This window comes from Platalea leucorodia (assembly GCF_965183815.1).
Source record: "Platalea leucorodia genome assembly, chromosome: 16".
Taxonomy (NCBI): domain Eukaryota; kingdom Metazoa; phylum Chordata; class Aves; order Pelecaniformes; family Threskiornithidae; genus Platalea; species Platalea leucorodia.
In genome coordinates, this window is record NC_138838.1 from 2,108,324 (window position 1) to 2,125,279 (window position 16,956).

At 46.8% G+C, this 16,956-nt stretch overlaps 1 protein-coding gene across 1 annotated transcript in view; it reads right to left on the reverse strand.

Moving 5' to 3' along the window:
- The window catches only part of GALNT17 (polypeptide N-acetylgalactosaminyltransferase 17), a 215,004-nt gene that overhangs the window by 134,039 nt on the left and 64,009 nt on the right, over positions 1 to 16,956 (reverse strand). The window contains exon 3 of the mRNA XM_082327904.1: positions 2,687 to 2,853. Coding sequence (XP_082184030.1) covers positions 2,687 to 2,853 — 167 coding nt within the window. The remainder of the gene's footprint in view (positions 1 to 2,686; positions 2,854 to 16,956) is intronic.

Consider the following 16,956-nt stretch of genomic DNA (forward strand, 5'->3'; position numbering starts at 1 on the left):
CTCTTGTTCAGTCACAGCCACCACAGCTGTACCCACGCAACCCCATCCTCTGCTCGACGCCGGCGCTTGATCCTCCAGGATTCATCTCTAAATCTTAGAGCTCGTGAGAAACTATTTTCCTGTAATTATTTTCCTGTAGAAGCCAAATCCATATATTGCAAGGACTTTGTAATATCCAAAGCATCAACTATACGATGTTGCTATTGCTGCTTACAATTATTTCCTACCATTAGTGGGAACTATATGACAATGTTATTGGCATTAATAATTCTTTGCTGTCATTGAAGCTCCTTGACGATGCAGAGAGTGAATGCATGGGTCCCAGAGATATGTTCTGGTTTGTATCATTTCTTTTACATGAGAAAACTAGATTATTACACGCTTGGGAGGAGCCCTCCATAAACATCTGCCAAGTTACCTCATTATCTTCCTTCAAATCCCTCCTTAAAAAGCTCATTTGTCATGATGCCTACAAAGACTCAACTGCATAGTACTGACATTACTAAGTAACCCTACCGGCTAATAGCAGCGCCTCGGTCCCTACACCCACTCTCCTTGTATACGTCCATCGCAAGGGTTTTGAGGACAGAGCCACTTCGGTGTTCGGGCGTTGTGCGACCCTCAGCACAACCCTGGCCCATCACCAGGGACCCTGGATGCTCGCATTCCTGACGCAATCAACGCATCCTCTTGGTGGGACGCAGAGTGCACGTTGCCTGGGTGCGCGAGGAGGTTGGGATTTTCCCACCTCCTGCGCATGATGTATGAATCTGTCCCTCAATTTAGGTCATCTACCTGCATCTGCCTTCCTGGAGAGGTGGGTGCCACAGAGCACTTCAACAGAACCCAGGCAGCTTGGTCAGCCTGCAAAAACAGGCACAAAGAGGAAATCCCAGAGCTGGAAGTGCTTGAGCACGCTACAAGCTTGCCCACCTGTCCCACTGCCCTGTCAACACCCTGCCACCATCCAGCCCCCCCACCAGACCCCACCAGCACTGGCCCAGCCCTCGCAGCAAGCAGCCAGGGAAGAGGGTGCCTTGCAATCTCAGCGGCGGATGCAGAGATTTCATTCTGCATCCTCACTGCCAGCTGCAGCCTCAGCTTACTGAGGGGCGATGCTTTTTGAAAGGATTCATTTCGTTGTCCTGTGCCTTTCAGTAGCGTCTCCAGAGTACTTGACTCACTATTAGCCTTGGTGCTGCATACGGAATGACGGGTGGAGGCTGTTTAGAGACATAGCTCTTTGTGCGTGGCAATGGGTACAGAAACTCAATAATTATCACCAATGGGTTCTCTTTCAAAGAGTGTTCTTCTCTTCACCCCATTGATATGGTAAAATTTAGCGAAGCAGCATCTCATTTTGGTACTTCGAACCCTCTAAGTACTGGGCAATGCTAAATACTGCAGCTACAGATCACCTGCACTTCTCTTCACTAGCCAGCAGCTCCAGCTCTGAAATCCCATGGCTTCATCATCCAAGCTTTTGCACTAGAGCTGCTGTGATTTCCATCAGCTGAGGAGCTGCCCTCCTGTTTCTTTTACTGGCAATTATAATTCATCAGCTTTCTATGGTGCTCATTACTGTGGTATTTGAGTGCCTATTTTTACAGGCTTGAGTAGCTCACTGTACACCATCTCATCTCATTGCAGACAGAGCAACCTCTCAGGCTCCCTCTAGAAATGAGCTCTCCACGTCCCGCACCCTCCCTGTTCTTCCCTTTTGATCACAGCATCCACAGCACATGTCTAATATTTTTTAAAATAATATTAAAAGCATGCAGTAGAAATAAAGAAGGCAGTAATCAAAGTAACTTAACCATTTGCTGTTCTTCATGAAGATTTTAACTACCCTAATGGCATTATCCAACTGTATATTGGGAAAAACAAATCTTGGAAGAGTCAAGGGTCTGAAAATGCTTCCACACGAAACCACCTCCTGTAGCTTTGTGTTATTAAAGGCCAGAAGGGAAGGTATTGCAACAGCGACTGAGAGCAGGCTGCCGCAAACGACAGACGTGTGTAACATGGAAAACCTAACATCGCCCTCCACATTTTGCCATGGCCTGACTTGAGCAGGTTGGGTGTGCTTGTTTCCTCATCTTCCTCTTTACTTATCCTTCTCATATCAAAAACATAATGTAAGAGGAAGAAAGGCCTCTACAGGCTCCCAGTCATTTATAAAGCCTGGGACGTTATTTTACAGACAGGGAAACTGAGGCACACACAGAGAAAATGTCTCGTTTAACACCACTGCAAGGGGCCAAAGCAGAATAGCTCGCTAGGCTCCAGGGTCTCGTCCCTCAACTCCGTGGTAAATATTTAGAGGTGCATCTCTGCAACAACCAAAGTGTTATTATTAGAAACAAGGATACACCTGAAACCAGAACTTCTGGATGCTACCGTGAAGAGAAAGGTAAAATGGCTTTCTGGTTTCCTTTAGCCTTCTAGTTTTCAGCTACACTTTCAATCAATAATTATCTCAGATTTTAACTTTGGTTTGATCCTGTTCCTGTTTTGCTACAGAAGCTGCAGAGAAGTGGTGTGCCAGCCAGCACACCTGCCTCCTCGCGCTGCGTGCCTCCCAGCAGCGTCACCGCTCCCAAAGAAGCACGACTCCTTCATGAGATTTTAAGAAATTAAACGCCCTCCTGGCATTTTGGAGATCCGAGATCCCAGCGCTGCTAACCTTCATCACTGTTGTCGTCCACAAGGATAATCTCCTTCAGGAGGTGAGCTGGCGTATGATTAACAGCACTGTGCACCGATCGCAGGATAACCGACAGCGCTTCGTTCACAAAGATGAAGATGATGGAGATCTGGGGTAGGTCCTTGCCGTATTTCAGCTCTTTGCACCTGTAGCACAAAGGGCAGAGAGAGAGGGGGTTAGCAGAGCACACCGTGCAGCGCTTCGCGTCGGGCACACATTAAAGACACAGCACAGGAGACGGCTGACGTCCCGCAGCTCTGCCCAGCCAGGTACCGCAGCTGCCTGCGCCTCACTTCAGCAGTGCTGTCTAGGAAGAGAGAGCAGCGAGGGAGGGAGGGTGTCCCGGGGCTCGGAGCGCCCCAAGGGCAGGGCGCAAATCCAGAGTTCGCTTAACTGAGGCCGTGTTTGCGTGCCTGTGTATGTATGTCTGCGGGCACCTAACAAAAAGCAGCCTCCAGGAGTGAGAAAATGGCTTTACCATTTAAAGTGAAACTCCACGTTCCTGATCTGTTTTAAGATTAATAGGTGCTCAGAAATAAGCTTTGTTCTTAAACGGCACTTATGAATTTTCTTCCCATTTGCTTTGGAATGAAATGAATACGAAATGACCCTTGGTTAAATAGTCTTAATAAATGTTTTAGCTCTCTTTGCAGATACTTCTGAACACATTCCTGTCTCTGAAGTACCCCAGCAGAGCATTGCCATGAACTGGTGTCTTTGTACTGCACAGCCAGGGTAGGTTAAAAGCAAAAACTTGTGAAAACCCAAAAACTCTCTGGGTTTCAGGAGTAATTGCTTAACTGGGGCTGGTTTTGTGGCTGGGTACCTGCTTAGACACGTTTCTGCGTATCAGAGCGGGACAGCAGTGGAAGGAGCTCCCAGGCCGCCTACCAGCCCGCACCATCCCGGGCAAGCCACAGGTTCACGCTACACCGATACCCAGAGCTTGAGGCCAAGGACAGCCACCGAGCAGAACGAGGGTAGCTCTAAGTGCACAAGGTCTGCCAGGTAACTGCCAGGTCTCCAAGGAACACACATCGTTCCCAAAGAGACACAGATGTTGTTTTAATGCCACACTTTATCCTAACCAGAAACCTAATCTTAATAAAGTACTTGCAGAAAGCAAACAGGCAATATTTAACTACTTCAAACAATTTAATCAAACTCTCCAGCTTTCCCTACAATAAATACGTGCGAGGGAAGGAGAAAAGGAGCCTCCCCGCTCCCTCTCGCATTCATGACAGATTAGACATGCAACATTAGCAGCGTTCGCAGAATTACAATGAGCGTTTACCCAGTAAATCCTGCCCAGATAAGCAAAGAAAGAGGGAACGCGGGAGTGACATGCCAGCGTCCCTTCAAGCTCACTGGCTCCCCAACAATGACTCTGTATTTAATTGTACTGGGTGTTTCTTAGGCAACAGCAGGCATTCTTCAGACTCCAAAATGAGACTTGCGAGACAAAGATTTTCACAGAAACACAGTTCTTTATGAATCTTTGCTAGTTAAACAAGTATGCTGGATAAAAACAAGGTTGTATTTCTTGATTTAACTATTGCCTACCCTAAAGCAAGCCAAGCTCTCTACAAAAGGGAACGCACCGAATGTTGAAAAGGATCTTCCAAAGGGAAGGTCTCTCTTTAAAATGAATGAAGAGTCGTGATGGGGTAAAGTGACAATTGACCCTGAAATCCTGCCACAAAAGTCAAACTGAACTGACTCTGAGATTAAAAACCTGCTTTTGATATATGTCAATACCTGCTAGGCTGAAAAGAAGGTGGTCACAGGAGCCAGAATATTGCCTTTTAATCACTGCACACCTCTGGGCAGCCTTCCCCTGGGGCACGCTTCGGGGGGATAAAGAGCTCAGTTTGTGATCAAAGAGGTTTGGAGCAAAATCCAAACTGAGCCCTTTGAGGTTCATCTCCTGCTCATTCGCATTCGCCCTGCACCACTCTTATCACGGTTCTCCTTCCCCGATTGCTGAGGACAGGCGAACAAAGATAGAGGGAGAAGAGATAAGTGCGGGAAGGAGCGGGCACACCAAATACCCGCATTGTTCATAGGCACAAAGCTGCAATTCTCCGAAGGCAGGCGGCAGCGGGGGGAGGCAAAGGCTTTGCATAAACACCGTCCTCTTCGGTGGCTTTGGCTGCAACCACAGGAGCGGGGAAAGGCAGCAATTTAAAATCAAATTAACCTCAAGTTTGTCAGTCTTCCTCACACGGGCTCTCTTCGGCAGCTGGGTTGAGCGATGCGCTCTGCCCACAGCCACGTGCTATCGGACTTCAGCCCTCTGGGCTCCAGCGCAGCGGTTTATTATTGACAAGCTGATGTGTCAACAAAAATTCATGCACGCGTGCAAGAAAACACCTGGTGCTTCTGGGCTCCTGGGGCCAGGGAGGGGAAAAAGGAAAAAAGAACGTGCTTGATCTCAAACATAATTAGAACAGCCAGTGGAGAACTTGTTAGAAACAGCAGGAATAATGCGTACACGAGATGGGAAGTGGTGGGGTTGTGGTTGGCTGGTGGTTTGTTTTTTTCTTCTAAGCATTTTAAAGAGAAAAGGGGAAAAGGGACTGCTCTGGCCTCTGTGGTTCAGCCTTATCGTTCAGACCATTTATAGGCAGAAGCACAGAGGTTTGACTGTTTTACTCCCAGAAAACATTTGAGACAGCAGTTTAGGGAGGATTTACCGTCTGACAGCGGGTCAGCAGGTCGGGACCCTGCGGGCTCCTGCCAGCAGCGGGCAGGCGAGGCTGCCCGGCTGCCCGTCGCACCAGCTTACGGAGCTCCATCCTCCATCTCCACGCCCCTGTACCCCAAAGCACAACAGCTTTTCAGCCCTAGGGGGCTGCGTTTTCTGCATACGGAGGGAAGGCGTATGATGTGAAATTTCTGCTGCCTTCAGCGTTTCAAGAGCAACCCAGAGGAACGGCACAGAAGGCCAGCACCAACCCCGGGTCCCAGCAGGAGCAATGACGAGGGGCTTGGGGACGAGTCCCAAGCAATGCACAGGCTACCAAACCCCCGCTGAGACACATCTTCCCCCTCTGCCCACAGTTATCACTCTCAAAATTCAGATCCCAGGCCAAAATACCTCTAAATTCAGGGTTCGACTCTCACTAGTTATCCAAAAGGGGATGCACAGAACCAAAACTGGATTCTAGCAGAGCTGCAGTCCTCAGCTCAGACTGGGGGCTGGTCTCCCTGGGGTTTAGCGATTAATGAGATAAATGTGATATTCGAGAAGGTTCTCAGGGGGGCTCAAGGCTAAGCAGCACACGGGAGACAAGAAGCTCTAGGAATAAACCTGCTGTGCTGAGATTTTTGCCAAGGTTTTCTAGGACCTGAATTAAAAACAAAGCAAATCCATTTCTTACGTAGGCTGGAAAACCTTCGCAGCTCCTCACGTCTTCTAGGAGGAGAATCTCAGGTTTTATTTCTAACGCTCAGCTCACACCATATCTGGTCTGCCCACAAGCAAGTCTCGGTCCAGTAAGTTGGATTTCCAAGGGAACACTGCATACATTTCAAAACTTTTAAATTTAAATGAAATAGGATGGAGAGACCACCGCAATACATTCCTGTTGCTGTCAGTGATTAGTCACCCCTAAGGTTAAAGATCAGCACCTCATTTTAAATTTAAATTTGCCTGCTTTCAGGTTTCCATCATCACCAAAAGGCTGTCTCAGGAACTGCCAACTCCATGAAGCGGGTGCTCACCAGGCGAGCACCCACCTGCATGGGGACCCAGGGCAGAGCAGCGCGACACAGGCACTGTGCCAGGTGAGGCAAGCGCAATACCTGGCCTTCTACATCTGAAAATACTTGTGATGGGAGAAAACAATCCCCTCTTTGCGAGATGAGAAGCACTCCACTGGAAGGGCACCGAACGCTACTTACTTGCCAACACCCGTAAACTAATTAGTGCCGGTAACACAATGACGTTTTCCCCACTAAATCCCGCTCTCTTCAGTTAAATGGAGGCTGGCACCTGCTTGCAGGATTTATATCAAAACATCGTGAATCAATAGCAAGAAGAAACAGATTCCTTACAGTTTTGTCTCTCATTTAGATCAATGGGATATCAGAGTAAGAAGCATTTTATGTCCCATTAAATCATGCTTGACTACATCCCATTAAATCACACTCACAAAACTCTCTGTAAGTTTTGAGAGGCTGGGGAAAACCTCCTAACGTATGGCATCAGGTTTAATTTAAGGACCTCGCTGAGCTCTCACTGAGAAGTGTCACTTGTCCTTACACAGGGGAGAAAGGGGGTTTACTCCATCCCCAGTCCAAGGCTCAGAAACATCTTTTTTCACTTCAGAAACAGACTGATGGTCCAAGGACAGACCCCAGACCCAGCATAAACCTCTGCCCGGCACGTCCACGGACCAGCTCCCAGTGTCCCCTGCCCCGCAAGGGAACCAGGCAGGCGGACGGCTGCAGAGGCCAGGGCACTACTGGCCTGTGGACACCATCACCTTTCTCGGGTCCGAGATCTTCACTCTACATGAAGCCCAAGTTTGCAACCAGGAGAACGTGCAAGGAAACACATAAAATATATTTACAGAGGACATTTTTTACTATGAATTCTTTGCAGTTACTGCTTTATGTAAGAAGCCATTCAGAAACAAAAGAAGGATGAGAAGGGGAGATGGGGGGAGGGGGAATATAGCTGAGTTATGCCGAACAGCTTGGCATACATCAGGCCGCATTAATCAAGTCAGCCAATTTCAAAATAACAACAACAACAACAAAAACCCCAAAGTTTTGCTACTACGTATGTTAGTCTCCTGCAGGAGTCTGCCTTTGAATCCTCCCATCATTTATTTTATACTCACCACACAGCTGTAAATCTACTCTTCAGTGCAGCAAGTGAGATTAGGATGTTTATTGGCTGTCTCGGCAACAGAAAAGGGATATCATATCATTTACTGCTTCGTGATCCCACAGCAGAAAAATAACTTGGAATCACAGCAAGCGCTCCTGGAGCACAAAGAGGCCACAAAATGGCAAGTCACATTTAAAAAAGCACTTCTTCCTGCTCAGTGATTTAACATGATCCACTCTATTACTCGATTAATACATATCAACTGTCTTCTGGGGCTCACCGCTATTTCCATCAGCCACCTAGAATCACACTGTCCTGTATCAGGCAACGGAGAGCCAAACTCCGGTGGTTTCTATACCTTCACTGCCCCAACACAAGCTATCTGCCAGCACTAATGAGCGCAGCTTATGAACAACCTGGAGCACAAAAGAGGCACCCACTTGTCTGATCCCTCAGCTCCAGGTGAAACCCTGCTGGCACAGAGCTGATGGTGGACTTTTATGCCGACGGTGTGACTTGACAGACTGTGTACGGTGCCCCTTCTCCTACGGATGACAGGTGCCGTCAGGTAGCACCTTTCACAAAAAACAATTTAATGAAAGAGACAATAACGCATTATATTCTTTCAAAGTCCATACCACAGACACCAGGACCGTTACCTCATACTCTGAAAAAAACCAAGCAACAGCATTGAGACATTAGCCCAGAGAGGAGCTGGACAGACAACCCTGCAGCTTGCTTTCCTCCCAGGGTATTTTCCTCCCCAGATCACAAAGCAGAAATACTGCTAATACTGAGAGATCCAGTACCCACTAATCCCAGATGATGCAGCAAAGATTATATTCATCACTGGCTCCAGAAATCATCTCCCACCTTCCACGATATGCCTCAAGCCATCCACTCCTGGCAGCCCACGCATCTATTTTGCACAGAACCTCAAATCTTCAGGACCATCACCTTTTTCCTAATTTGGGCCATTTGTACTGTCTCCTTCCTCCCAATTCCAACGTAAATATGCCTACCAAAGTTTTAAGTGGAGATTAAATACCATTAAGCAGAAAGTATAGCTGTCCTCATTTCCAGTGAGGAGGCAGAACTCCATAAATCTGAAAAGCCTGCTTTGGTCAGATGTGCTCTGGTTTTCAAATATGTCCAACGTTTTAAAGGTAATACTTGGATCTAGATAAAAAACAGGCTTTAACAGGCTATCTGAAAATGATCCATCAGTAACCTGATTTTCCTAATGATATATTTCTAATAAATCATTCCTAATGCCTATTAAGCACCATGGTTTATCTAGCCTGGAGCCCTCTGGAGCCACCTCTCCAACTGAGGGATGGGGGTGCAACAACACGCAGAGGTTGTCTGTCAAGATCCAGAGAGAGACGAACTGGTAGGAGTATTAGGTCGTAAAGAGGTATTAGGATAAAACCACTGACGGAAAAGTATCTGCTGCTGCAGACACAGAACCTGATGATGTTTTTAAATCACAGTTTTAAGCAAGGTAAAGAAAACCTAACCTCATACGCCCTGCACCTTAAAACTCTAGGGTAACATGGTCTCACCATCTGCTTTGAGACCCATTTTTGCATTGTATGGACGCACACAGACACAACAGTTTTGCCACGAGCTGTTTTCCTCGTGGCTGGTGCCAGCTCAGCGCTATCCGAGGCACAGTCTGGAGCACAAGCAGAGGTTCTGCTTGTAGAGCTGGCCATTCACTCTTTGGTCTGCAAATGAGCGGCCCAAAGCTGATCTCTACCACAGACCCACCAGCACAAACCCTTCTGCAAAAAGGTCACTTCCAACTCTATGCTCAAGCCTGTCCCGTGCTGTCTGGGATGCCAACACAATGGCAAGTGAAGCCAAACAGAAAGTTCAAGAAATGCCAATAAACCCCAAAACTTTCTCATAAGTGGAAGGACTCAAACGTGCTCGACTGCACAAGGGAAGAAGCAATACGCAGGGGTCCTGGGCCAGACCACGGTGCCTAAGCCAGAGAGCAGAAGCCACATCAGAGCCTGGGGAGAGGTCAACCCTCTTCCCCCAAGCTGCATTTTTATTTTTAAACATGGATCTAATCAGTAACTGAAGAACAATAAAGATGGAGGGAGAGCCAGAGGCAGTGTAGCTATATCTAGGTGGGGTCTTCCAATATAATAAGAGGAAGGACATGCTTCCCTCAGCCCCCATCACTTGCCTGCCCTTGGTTTAAAGCCCTTCCCAAATAAGCCATAGCTGAGGTTCCCAATCCGACACAAACCTGCGAGCCTGTCCGACAGGCATGCGATGCTCTGGTAGGAGCAAATCAGGCATCGTGGCTCCAGCACAGACCACCAGCAAGGGAGGTCGGCCACTCGCCTTGGCAGTGAAACCTTCCTCGGTCAGCAGCAAAAGGAGAGGTCCCGAGGGGCTCCTCAGAAACCACTGCCAGCTGCAAAACCAGATCCCATGCTCCTCTCTTGGATGTGGACACAGAGCAGGACTGAGGTCTGACCTCCAAGCTTGGGCAGCTTACTCTGGGCAACAGCATCAGCTCTCCATTCAACTCCTCCAATGCTGATGACGCTGTTTTCAAGATAAATATATGCAAGTGCAGAAGGCAGCAAAGGCAAATCAGCCACCGCAGGCCAGGCTCAGGTGCCATCACTGCAAACAGCAGAGGAGAATACCTCCTGAGCCTGTGTCACAGCAAGAGCAGAGCTCGTCCCGGCCGGCGTAGCAGGCAGGCACAGGAATTCAGAGTTACACTGCAAGTCGTTCACCTCGTAACGTAGCACACGTCCCTGCCCCATCCCACCACCAGCGAGACAGCCAGCAGAGCACACAGGTACCCTGTCCACGCACACATCATCCTTGATTGGAAAGAAAAGCATCTCTGTTTAGTGCTTCACAAAGCACAAGAGAATTTTGCCAGCTCCTTACATTCAATAACCAAAAAAAGCTAGCAAAACTTTCTATACGCTGCGTACAGCAGGAAAGGGCGCCAGCATGCTGAAAAATCCCCAAAACACAAAGTCCCACCCTACAGAACAGCAGTACCTAAGACCGATTCCTACTCATTTTGAACATCAGCGCAATGTAACTGTTGTTACGAGAAAGTAGCGCATCCTATTTGGATGCAGGTGGTGCAGGCTTTAAGTCTCCCACTTCCACCGGTGCAGGAACGGTCACTACCTGACAGCTGAAGAGGTGATGCAGAATAACGCACACAACTGCCCAAAATCAAATTGCTGGCAGACCGGGAACATAGAAGTCTGCTGTAAAACCTTGATATCACATTAGAGTAAGATGATTTCTTGCTTTCTCCCTACTGATGTTCAGCCCTCCCTGGCCTATCCGTTGCTTTGTGTCCTTCCTCCTGCATGAAGCCAGTAGGATTCCCCATCCTGCTCACCCAACATATGAAGGACACCACTATAGCCTCTGTGTTACACGCAGGATGGCCAGGCTCTACTCTGCTTTGGATGGATGTCAAGTATGAAAAACACACACAGGAGAAAAGGTCAACCAAGTAACAGAAGGTGGCTTTTTTGCAGCCATTGGAACAATTTAATTGGTCTGACTAATGTCTGGCACAGGTAAAGATTAGGCAGCATCATCTGAGATAATTTTTGGAAGCACACAGCACTGTGTTATGCTCTTCAGTTAGGGAACACACTGATGGCCACATCATGTGGGTGTTGGACCCACTGCGTCTGCTGCCACATGGCAGAGGGTCTCAGGAGCAGAAGCCCTCTGTGCTAGCCTTGACGGGCGCTCGGGCTGATTGATGACCAGTGCATCTATTAACAGCTACATCATCATCAGCTTTTACACTACACCATTACTCATCTTTCCAGAACTGCCCATTAGGGAGGACACAATTCTCCCACACTGCATGAAGGTGACATCCCTTCTACATGTCCTTTTGAAATGCCAACAGCAGGAACCACCATGGAGAAAGGTGAACACTCATGGCCTGCAGAATGCCCCAAGTCCTTAGGGCTCTATGTTGCGGCCACATCCTACGAAGCTACCCCTATGGCTACTCCTGGGGGTCCTACTGGACCCATCGCCATCTTTTTTGTGCGATCACCCAGAATAAGCACTCATGAACTGGGCAGACAGAAAGAGTCAGGCATGAAAATCTGTGCCAGCTGGATGGTGGCACAACATGGACAGGGGAACCCGGATCCTACGTGCCTGTGGAAGAAGACAGGGTAGACAAAGACTTTGATGGTTCTGATTATGGACACCACAGTTCTTCATAAAAGAAAATACTAAGAAAAGACAGGTTTTCAAAGACTTCCTCCTCTCCTACGTATTAGAGTGGCTAGGTTTCCTCCCACACACATATTTTTTATTTTTAATTCTGAGCGCCCAGAATTCCCCAATCTGGCTCCTGAAGTATAGTTATTAATCATTTCTTTGCTGGCCATCACACAAAATAAATCCAGCTAACGTGCTTATCAGGAGCTTATCCCTTCCTGACATTTCATTCTTGGATAAGGCTTGAGGGTTTGAATATTTAAATAGGCAAATATTCTTTTGATTAGTAGAATAAATGATTCTTGTTACTTACTGTCCTTAAAATCACTGTTAGCATCATGAATGTGCTCAACTATGTTGGCACAGCTTTTACAGGATTTTGTAGATTCCTATAAAACGTGGTTCAGCAGCAGAGAGTTCAACTTAATAAGCTCATCCATTTTTAAATGCCTTTCCTACAAAGATATATGGAACTGCAACATTAAAGCTAAGGGTGCATAAGAGACGACTTGGTTAGAATCTCTGCACATGACGTGGAATTCTCCTCAAAATTACTATCCTGTAGATTACTGTTTCACTAAGCTCTTATAAAGCCAAGCTGGAGCAAGCATTATCTTGCAACTAAAAGAACTGCCAATACACCTCTCAGTCCCTAGGAAGCTCTGACCCTTCGGTTCCCAAAACCGCACTTTCAGAGCACTCCCCAGATATGACGCACCAACAATTTCACCCCCCTATAGAGAGCGAGCACCAGGACTCTCTTGGTGGAGCAGGGTAACACACAGTGTGGTTTATAACCCCACGGTCAGCCTACGGGTGCACATCGCCAGGTATCCAGTTTTCAGGATAGTGCAAGTAATGACATCCCCTGTTTCTCCTTCTTGCACAGAGCTCTTTGCCTGCTCCTCATCAGTCCCACAGTGACAAAATACACCATGACAAGTCAGGGCTAGACACAGACCAGTGCCTTTGCCCTGCACGACCATGTTGCAAGAAGGCGAACTGTCTCCCTCAGGGCCACACCTGGACATTCTGGACACCATGGACATCCACAGCAGAGCTGGGGACACTCAGTTTGTCAAGAGTCTTCAGGAGAAGGAGGCTGCTCTCCCCTTAATTAAGGCATCCACGATTTAAGCACCACATGATGTTGTTCAAAGTTAACATTATCGTTGCTCCAAATGAGGGAATACAGAAATCAAGTGGTCAACCCCAAGGTGATAGGAGGTCAGCAGGGCTCCGGAACAAAACCCGTAGGTCCTGCTGCAATGGCTCTGCCAGTCTGTTGGCCTTTCTGCCACCCCAGGCAAAGCACATCAGACAAGGAGAAAATTGAGCAGCATTTTTTTGCCTGTCTGTTTCAAAACAGTCCCCTCCAAACAGAGCTGAACGTTGAATAATGTCAAAATAGGCACTGACTGAAGGAACAGGCTGTTTTTACAAAGATGGGCATCATTGCTTCGAAGTGAGAAGCACCCTGACCTCCTGTGCGGTGCGGATCCTGAGCAGTCAGGCTGCGATGCAAGGTCTGCTCTCGACTTCATCACCAAACTGCTGAGCAGACCCTGCGTTTCGAGCGAGGAAGCGCTGGCACCGCGCCAGCCGGCGCCGTCAAGCAGAGGAGCGCTGACTCTGCTACACGGGGGCAACCAAATCCTCAACACTTACAAGCTTGTAAGTGCTCAGGGATCATGGGATGAAAGGTAGTAATGTAAAATTGTAAATTAACAGCGTGTGTTTTGACATCCTCTATTACGGGTGTCTACTACTCATGTAGCCAATGATGTAGACACAATACTGGATGTGGCTAATTAAGAGACATCTAGTCTAAGGTAGAAGTCAAAGCTCCCTTCGAGTTCAATGGAGAGACAGTGACACTGCCAAAGGACCATGTATTCCACCCCTCTATCCGAGGTATAAGTCTACTGCTGTCTGGTGTAACAGACTGATGCAGCTATTTTTGGGGTAGGTGGAAATGCCTTTTTTCTCCCTCGATCACAGGCGGACCTAGACTGAACATTCAGAAGAGCACGTCCAGCGAAGCGAGCCCTCAGCCTCCCATCAGAGCCCCCCAGGCCAGTGACTTCAGGGTGGCAATCACACCAGCGAGCTTCACCAACAAGTTCACAGCTCTACTCAGGTAGGTTGGTATAAAATTGTCACTGCTATAAGCCTTACCTGCCAAATTTAAAATGAAATCCTTGGTATATAGCCTTACCGTAGGAGCGTCTTACTAGAATAGATCTCATGGGAACTCAAGATTTTGACATCCCCAGTACATACTTAGGGCAATGAATAAGAAAAGTGGCCAACACTTGTGCTGCCTGGAACACAGGGTGGAACGATGCCATTGCTGGAACAGCTAGTATAAAAATGATGAACTTAAAAGGCACAATGGATTTTTAGCTCTTCTTTTTTGTAATAACAGATCCACTCTGCTGACGGGTTTATGAACTGGGAAGATGAAGAGGTTTTTAAACCTTTTCTCTTATGTACAGAAATCACTGTATAAGTTTACTTAACCTCTGTGAGAATTAGATCAGCTCAGTCCTGTCTGGCAAATTTCTGCAGAGTGGAAGTCAACACAGGGAGAGCTCTCCAAGCCCCGCGTCAGCCTGCCGGAGCCGGCACCGCCGCAACCCCCCCAGGCATGCACGCAGCGCAGGCTGCTCACCGCGGTCCCGATAACACACCGTTTGGTAAGAGATAGGTACCGCTTTGTTTGGGAAAAAACCAAAACAAGTCACGAGCAATATCAAAAGAGTCAAAAACACCACAGGATGGGGCTGATTTTGATTTGCATTTCTACTTGTATTCCAATTTCAGGTACTAATTAACTGAACACAATTAACTGGTTATTGGTGCCCCCGTAACGGTAGGAGACGAGCATAGAGAGGTTAATAAACTTGAAGACAACATAGGCATTTAGCAACAGAGTTCAAAAGCAATGACTGGCCACACTGTCTGTCTGTACTCTAGTTTTTCATGCAATGGATTTTTTTTCTGGTGCTATAAATGCAAAAGGCCAAGCATCCACTCCAGTAGGCCAGAAGTTTCCCTTTATTCCACAGACGAAGATCCACACCACCACTGCTATTCTGGGGTTAAACTTGCTCCTGTATGACTTCTGTACTGTTAAGGGTTACGTTCTCCACCTCTGCCAAAATAAGATACAAGAGAGGGAAAACTGGGAGGCAAAACCGACCAACTCAGCGCCCGAGCATACAGGAGAGAGGCCATCCAGTTTACCCCAGTGCAGAACAGGAACACCACTTACATACCTACTAAGCAGGTTAGGGAGGGATCCAACCCAATACAGCCAGTCAAACAAGAGCTGAATTGCTACAGGGTTAAGAATAAAAAACTGTACTGTGATTTTTAGCGATGAGGTGGAGATGCCCCATGAGCTGGGTATCAGACCTTTTCTGCTATGCCTATTCAATGCCTGACTTTATCTGCAAAGATCCAAATGACAACAGATACAGAGCTACCTAGCACAGACACTTTAGAAAGTCTTTTACTATTACTCCAACACCGAGAACATAATTTAAGGCTATAGATTTGTTTGCTGCCACAACAGAGACACGAACAGGAGTATCTAACGCCCGACACGCGGTCAGCTCCTTTCTCACCCTGCCACCACCGGCAGCCCCCAAAGCAGACACATGTAATACTGCAGCTTCAGGTTGTCAATACACACTGCCTTATTAGATGCATTTCTAGGCAGCGCTGGCCAGGATATACTTGATGTGAGTGAACACAAAACACAAACAGCAAACTTGTACAGAAATGCATACAGTGGCACATGGTCTACACCTTCCCAGTACATACTTGTCATTTACCTATATACAGCAGAGCTTTGGGTCTATTCCTGAAAACCACACAGCAGGAAAATTCAGCAGTCTTCTCCCCTCTCCTCCTTACCTTGTGAACGCCATCTGACTTTCACCTGCTTCCCACAAGACCTAACGCAAAATCTAACACAAAATCTTCTCCCACCTGCACAGCCAAACTTCGCACATCAATACACATCCAAGATGTGGTTTTTCTTTCCTGCCTGCCGCCAGCAGCGATACACAGATCCCCTCCTGGCCCAGCACATGTTCTGCTTTGCCACAGAAAACCAATATGTACTTTGTGTTGATGCAGCTGAAAACCTGGGAGGTAAATCCTTATACATCAATGGTGCACTGATTGGATTGAATGATTTACTCGTGATTGGGCTGCAAAGCACCGTGGCTGAAATACAATACGTTACAAATCACGTTGCAATCTTCTGCTGTCTACACACACGTAGTGTGTGCGAACGCACACAGGCAGGTTCAAGCTTGCTCAAGTTCCCTTGATCCAGTCATGCAGACTGCTTCTCAGCTGTTACTTACCTATCCGTATTGCTTTTTGCCCTTAAATCTTTGTAGGAAAGGAAAAACCTTGCATATCCTTCTGAACTGGTGACAAGTAATTCCACAAACTAAAGCTATTGATTTCAACCAAGTTTCATTCATGTTCTCCTCACAAAACAGCTTCACCAGGAAATGAATTGATCTTCATTTGGCTTTTGTAAAGATTATGAACAAGCTTAAAAGAAAGCAAGTGTTCAGACCGCTATTCATATTGCCGCTTCCTAATCATGCTCCATTCATTGATTGCTTATTTTAGTTGGTATTTTGCTGATTCAGTTGCACATGTCTTCTTGCAAAAGGCATTATCAATATTAAATCAATTGTGTCTACCCTATGAAGTAAACGGAAAAGCAAACCATTTTCTATTATCCAAGCATCTTAAAAGACCTTCTGGTACACTTTACTGTTTACAGATTCAGAACACTGGATTCTCATAAACCATTTCTGATCATTAAAGCTCTAAAACTCCCCACATTTCCCCACAAAATTTGTTTTTTAAAGCACCTACCTTATTTCCCTTAAGTATTTTTCAGAAATGTTATGCTTTATATTTTAGAATTAGGGCATGAAAAATATGCATTACAATTTAAATATTTAGGGATATACAGGCATTTCTAAATGCACATTACTTACTCAGCAAGTTCTAACAAGAAATGATCTACCAAGTTGTAAAAACAGAACATGCAGAACAGGATTTATTTTTGTGATGGGCTCTTGTAATAAAGTTATTAGGTTCAGACATATCTAAGGGACAT